This window comes from Amblyraja radiata, chromosome 1 (assembly GCF_010909765.2).
Source record: "Amblyraja radiata isolate CabotCenter1 chromosome 1, sAmbRad1.1.pri, whole genome shotgun sequence".
NCBI lineage: Eukaryota > Metazoa > Chordata > Chondrichthyes > Rajiformes > Rajidae > Amblyraja > Amblyraja radiata.
In genome coordinates this window covers 9,192,614-9,199,906 of record NC_045956.1, presented here as the reverse complement: position 1 = coordinate 9,199,906, position 7,293 = coordinate 9,192,614, and the positions used below count along the sequence as shown (strand labels likewise).

General features: G+C 39.0%; 1 protein-coding gene across 1 annotated transcript; it reads left to right on the top strand.

Moving 5' to 3' along the window:
- Positions 1–2,803: 2,803 nt before the first annotated feature.
- Positions 2,804–6,846, top strand: LOC116970830 (interleukin-8-like). The gene is made up of 4 exons (XM_033017399.1): positions 2,804–2,940; positions 4,404–4,539; positions 4,889–4,972; positions 5,736–6,846. Exons 1-4 carry the CDS (start codon positions 2,877–2,879, stop codon positions 5,740–5,742), a joined length of 291 nt encoding a protein of 96 aa, XP_032873290.1. The 5' UTR covers positions 2,804–2,876; the 3' UTR covers positions 5,743–6,846.
- Positions 6,847–7,293: the final 447 nt, after the last annotated feature.

Below are 7,293 nucleotides of genomic sequence, written 5' to 3'. Positions count from 1 at the left end.
TATAACTCTGAAACAAAATACACGAAAACACTAAGGTCAGCCCTTATCCGTCCCAATTCAATATTTGTTAACAAGTAATGGTGAAAGTACACAAAGTTCTATGCCATGTGGCCAGGCCTTCCGCAGCTCACACCAGCAGTCTGCTCACAAGTCAGGGTCGACGAAGAAGAGAGAGAATCCTGGGAGACTCTGGTATTTAAGCTTCAGATGAGTCACCCATCACCTGACGCAGCTTGGCCAATCGGGTACAGGAGCTTTTAACACCTTGATTCCAGACTCACAGCCACGAGGCCTGCACTCGGGGGAGAAACAGAGAAAGGTAAGTACATAGCATTCACCAGTGGGGGGGGGCGCCTAACAGGCAGCAAACTAGAGTTGAGGTTAAAACCCAGGCATGATTTTCCTGGATGATTGTCGTGCTTCTACTTCTGATGTTGACATGCTTCCTGCAGCTCTTTGACCAACACTGTAAGGTTCTCCCCACAATTCCCCCCCCCCCCCTCCCCCCCCCCCCCCCCCCCTTGGACTTGGACTTGTGTGACCCAGTTGCAGAGTGCACTCATGTTTGACCTCAGAATTGCTCTTTCACCCTTGCTGACCCCTCATGCTCAGTGACTCATGATGTGCCCCACAGCATTCAATGTTGTGCTGGCACCATCGGGTCCAGTAAACCACTCCTCCACCTTATCAACCAAAGTTATGTTGGAAACAGGGCACCCTCTCACATATATGATCAGCTATGGCTTCCCGCAAGGTGATACAATGATTTACACTGGATTCAGTCCTCAGATATCAGCCCTTTAAAAGGGTTGGCCTGAATCAGCCAACATGTAGAAACAAAGAACTGTAGATGATAGTTAATACACAAAAGGACACAAAGTGCTGGAGTAACTCAGCAGGTCAGGCAGCATCTCTGTAGAACATGGATAGGTGATGTTTTGGGTCGAGACCCTTCTTCTGACTGGTGACGATTTGGGTTGGGATCCTTCTTCAATTTGAAGAAGAATTTTCGACCGGTAACATACCTATCCACATTCTCCTGACCTGCTGATTTACTCCAGCACCTTCTGTCCTTTTGTGGCCTGAATCAGCTGTAGTTTACTTGAACTGCTGCCTGTTGCTATAGAATCCGGCTCAATGAGTTAAATTAATCAATAAACAAAATCAAGGTTAGTGCTGGCTGGTCACTGAAAACTTTGTATTGAAGTCAGAGCATTAATCAGGTGTGTTTCTGCACTGTTGCATGCATTACATCACGTATCACAGTCCCAGTACCTATTTTCCACCTTATCCTATTTCTACCTCATTGGTTTTGTGACAACTACCACACAATTCTTCACTGTACTTTTTGCTCTTTGGGAAATCCACCGCGCTCATACTGAATGTATTTATGTGTCTCTGCAGCCAAAACATGACATTGTTCAATGGCATTCTTTCACATATTCATGGAAAATTTCCAGTTCAATCATTCGACAAATATAACAGCTTCAAACATCTAAAATTTCCCGTGAGTTGTGGTTTCAGTGGGAATAACAATACAATACAGGCATGTCTAATAACAAAGCTTGATTCATGCAATACAGTTTAGGAGAATTAAGTTCTGATCAATGACAATAAACTTATATAGATATTTATTCAAATTATCTATGCAAATTATAAAAAATACACAAATATATAATTTATAAAAATGTATTCAAATTATCTATACTGTGAGCATTCAATTATTTGGAACTAACTCTATGTTTCACCTGCAATTGCACATCAACATGAATGTCCTGGTCCGATTAGCTTTGTTTTGAAAGAATCATTTTGAAACTTCAGAATGTTTAATTGAAACTCATAATGTAAATCTATTGCTTGCTTTCAATGTGTATTCTTGCTTGCAATCTCAATGAGAGAGAGCTTCAACATACGTTTAGGGCTATGATTACATTTAATAATTATTTTATCCTTATTAAGGTGAGAGTGGGGTTGGGTAATTTGGGAATAAAGCCAAGAACACGTTTAACTTGTACCAGGACCAGTGGCATAACTTTTCCATTTCACTGGGCTAAGATGGATATGGAATATGGAATATCATACGAATGTTCTTTTACTCACACTCTCGGGATAGGGGAGTGTAAAATTAAAGGGCACAGGTTTAAGGAGAGGAGACAAAGATTTGAAAGGGATGTGAGATTTTTCACACAGAAGGTCATAGGGTCATAGGTCATAAGTAATAGGAGCAGAAATAGGCCATTTGGCCCATCAAGTGTACTCTGCCATTCAATCATGGCTGATCTATCCCTCCCTCCTAATCCCATTGACTTAAGCAGGCACTTTGATCGGCATGGACAGTTTGGGCTAAAAGCCCTGCTTCTATGATGTTAAACTCCATGATTCTATGACTATAATACTAGCTGCTTTTATTTATATTCCATTGGACATGTTCAGACTAGTTAAGCAAAAACAAATGCCTGTAGTTCAATAAAAATGAATATTATTTCATTGCTTTAACTCTAAATACACTGGAGCGTAACATGAATGTTTCAAAGCAAAACTAGTATTTTTAACACAGGGTATTTAAAACCAGATCAATAAAAATTCAGGACTATTTAGAGTTCACGTGAATAATCCTGAGGGGAAACTATCAAATTATCCAAACAACTTTTTTTTCTTGAGTCGAAGCATCCTGCTCTGAAAGCATTGACTCACTCTCAGCCCATCATCTGTAATAGTATTTCGTAATGTCCGGGAAATTTTCAATGATGTCATCTCACGAGTTCGTAACAAGGTTCCGATTATAAGTAGAGAGCCTCAACCATGACGGTTAGAAGCATCTTCAGCAGCTCAAGAGTAGTGAGCAGAATAGTTGGAGAATTGTTGAAGCAAAGAAAATGAACAGCCGAGTTCTTCTCACCAGCCTGACCCTGTTTGTACTCTATGTGGCATCTACACAAGGTGAGCAATTACCTGGTTTTATCTTTAACCAGCAATGTGCAGAATCAACAATGTTGTGAAAACAGCTTAAATTGTTTATTTAATATATTTAATAACAGTTACTATAACTATATGACTCCAAAGTGTTTTATAAGAATTTAATTTTGACACAAACATCAAAATATATTAACCCTTTAAGAGACAATAATATTTATTAATACTTGACTGCATTTACAGTTTATAATATAGTAGACATAGTTCACAGATAGACTCAAATAACACTGATAGTGTGTAACACGCAGCTATTGCAGTTAAAACACAGATTACGGGAAACTTTTCGAGGTCTGTTGAGTAGTTTGAAATGTGAATCAAAGTAAACTTGGATGGATTTAGATCATTTACCACTGACTGAGTCAGCTATAATTACATAATTGTAGGACCACAATAACCACAGTTCTGCTTTGGTTCAAGGAAGATGCCCCATGCTTCCTGTTCCAGGCGATTAAAATCTGTTACTGCTATTCTCCCCGCAAGGCTCCTTGTGTTGAGATAACACAATTCATTGTAAAGTTATGTCATGGCCTTAGTCAAATTAATGAACAGGCCTACTATCTAGTCGCTGCACAGTGGGCAGTTTGGAGTCATTAGTGCAGAAGAATATATTGAGTAGGATCAAGGGTTCGATCAATCGGCATCCAGATAATACTGCACATAAAGATTGTTGAGGTTGACAAAGGTCAATCATCTCTGCCTCAGGGCTGGACAGTGTCCGAGCCCCAATAATTTTCAGTTGTTCCATGGATGACCATCCTTCCATAATGAGGTTGGATGTGGAGATGCTTGATGCTGATGGCATAATGCTTAATTCCATTCACAACTCCTCAGCAAATGAATCCATCCAGGTCTCATGTGCAGGGAGACTTAGACTTGATTTAGACAAGGGTTAATAAGTAGTAAGTAAAACCCATACCACAAAAGTCGCAGCCAATGACTATCTCCAAAGATAGACACAAAAAGCTGGAGTAACTCAGCAGGTCAGGCAGCATCTCAGGAGAAAAGGAATAGGTGACTTTTTGGGTCAAGACCCTTCTTCAGACCCTATCCAACAAGAGGGTCTATATCCAACTATCTCCAACAAAATAAAACCTAACCACCTCCCCTTAGCATTCAACGGCAGGAAGAGGGAAGGAGGTACTAAGCACACCAACTTCTAATCCAAAGCCAGGAATACCCACAACAGCACCATTTGTTTTCTCATTGCCGTACATCAGGGGATATGGGCTTTGCTCTTCTAAAGTGAGAATCTGATTTTATGGTGCGAGGTATCTAGATAAATTATAGGCCTTGTTGTAGACAGGTAACTTAAGGAGCCTCCTTGTAGTGGTAACATAATTTCCCCCAAAAGGTAAATATGAATATATAAGGAATAAGATTAAAATTTCAAGCGACATATATAAAATGTTTACAATTTGTTCCTTCCACAGCTGCATCTATTGGAAATTCAAAAGTGAGTCTTCGCTGCCAGTGCATCAATACACACTCCAAATTCATCCATCCCAGGCGCATGGAGAATGTTAAAATTATTCCAAGTGGTCCACACTGCTCACAAGTTGAAATCATGTAAGTTTTAATTCGTAGGAAGGAATTGCAGATGTAGGTTTAAATTGAAAATAGATACAAAAAGCTGGACTAACTCAGTGGGTCAGGCAGCATCTCTGGAGAAAGGAATAGGTTACATTTTGGGTCGAGACCTTTCCTCAGTCTGAAGAAGGACCCGAAACAAAACCTATTCTTTCTCTCCAGAGATGCTGCCTGATCTGCTGAGTTACTCCAGCTTTGTGTGTCTATCTTAAATTGTAATTAGAGTGGTTATTGGTAAACTTAGTTTATGTGAATAATATCTGCACAGTGTTCATGGTGCATTATTATATTTTATATTGAAATACTTGTTATCTTTTACTTCCTTCAGTGCAATCCTTAAAAATGGTTCCTTGGTGTGTTTGAATCCTAATGCCGTTTGGGTGAAAAAAATCATTGCCATGATGACCAATAGGTAAGTTTCAGACCTTACTATCTACTAAAAACGTTGCACGCAGGTGGTGGTGGGTATATGGAGTGAGCTGCTGGAGGAGATAGTTGAGACAGGTTTATTAACAACATTTAAAAGACATTTGGACTGGTACATGGATAGGAAAGAGTTAGAAGGATATGGGCCAAATATGGGCAAATGGGATGATCTTAGATGGGGTATCTTGGTCACCATGGATAAGTTGGGATGAAGGGCCTGTTTCCATGCTGATTGTCTCTGTGTCACTCTGTGATTCTAAAACATAGGCTACAACAGAGGATAAGAAGAGACCAGAAATAAGGATTGAATTTAGTTAACTAGCTCTTGCAGGTACAATGTCGAAATCATAGGAAAGAAAAACATAACATTTGCAGAATGGCTTTTTTACTTTCTCCATCTGGAAGGTTGCCTGAATTTTACACAAACAACATTGAAACTGGGAATAAATGTTAAACACATATGTTCCAGCAAATGGCCCCTATGTGTCAGGCAGGACATGTATTTCACTGAGCAAATGGCCCCTATGTTCACTGAGCAAACGGCCGCTATGTGTCAGGCAGACATGTATTTCTTTGTGAATTCAATATCAATTGAATTCACGAAGAAGTTTAGGAAAACGGAAAATGGCAAAATGACGTGAGGATGTATTTATAACCTATTATAAAATAGGTTTAGAAAACCAGGATTGAAGTATCATTGAAGGGAACTGATATCTAATAATTTTCATAATTTTTTATATTCTCTACAGTTCTTAGACGACTAATGAAGCTCGCTCTTAGAAGATCAAAGGCTGAATGTCAAGTGTGTTATGCTCATTCGAAGTCAAGATTCTGGACCAGCTCAGGAATGTACTTTTATACTCAGGCCTGTCACGGATTTACATCGGCCTGTGAAAGAATGGCTCGTTTAAAACAGTGTTCATCTTTTTCTTACTAATTAGGACACTCAGACTATCTACACCATCCTTCATTTGTTTGCTATCTCTAATCTGAGGTTTTGTAACTTAATATGTATTTATGTATTAAATTATTTGAGAAATTGACTGCTTGAAAACTGAATGTGGCACCTTGTAAAGGACCTGTAGTGAGAAATTAGTTGGAAATGGATTAACTGTGGAAAAACAATGTGGTTTCTCCATGAGTGTGTTAATCCCTGCTTACGTGTTGGCAAGAGATGAATGAAAACTCAGGACACAGGTGTTCCCTTTGTTGAGGTTTCATTCGTCCATGTAGTGGCATCCAGAGCTTACACATGGACTATGCCGTTAAATACCTGGAGTATTTTTTATTCTGTTATCGCACTGGCAGTTACTTAATGTCAAGTTATGGTTCTGCAGAATTTGGCAGAAAAGGAATTGTAAGTTCAGCAAAGGACCATGCCAGTAACGGCATTGATTTGTATTGTAATTTGTTCCACTTGCACTTAATTTATTTGCCATTAATATTTATAAAACACCTTATTTACGTGTATTTATGTCTTCCTGTGAAAGTAATTAATTGTTTTGATGTTATTTAAATCTGTATTTGTGCAATTGATCTGTAACTTTCTTTTGTGGTAAATGAGTATTGTGAAATATTGGAGCCAAAAAACAAACTGCTGGAGGAACTGAGAGGATCAGGCAGCAGGAGGGTGGTCAATGTTTTCTATCTAAGCTCCGCATCAGGACTGGAGCAGGGTCTTGACTCCAGGAGTCAACCATCCCTTTGCTCCACACATTCTGTCTGGCCTTTTAAACTCCTCCGGCAGTTCTTTTATTCTAGATTAAAGTAACTGCTGTCTCTTGTGTGTCTATTCTGAAATATTTGTATTTGGATAAATGAAGAATTATTTTCTATCTTTATTAAAAAATATGAAACCTACCAGTCTAGAAATTCTGTTGTGCCACACAACATTTATATGCACCATGTGGGCGATGTTTATCATAAATATATTGTGTTTGTTTAAGATGTTTCTACAAGTTCAATCCCTGTCCTCCATTGATGTGTTACATGTGGAAATGGAAGATCCAATCTCCCCGTGGCCTTCTGTTAGGAAATACTGATGTCTCTAGATCATTCTCATCCCATTAGTTCAGTAAATGTTCTAGTATTTTAGAAATGTCACATCCAATATAATGACGGAGATGTCTGAGAGAATCATCACCACAATTTCCATCTAGATTCTTGCACATGATTTCAGTTTTGTCCTCTGACACAGTTGAATATCCCTTGAGACAAAACGCAAAAGGTGGGAACATTGATTGGAAACACTAATTGTCAATCACATTGGTATTGGATCAGTGTGAGCTGTGATAGTTGCCACTGAAT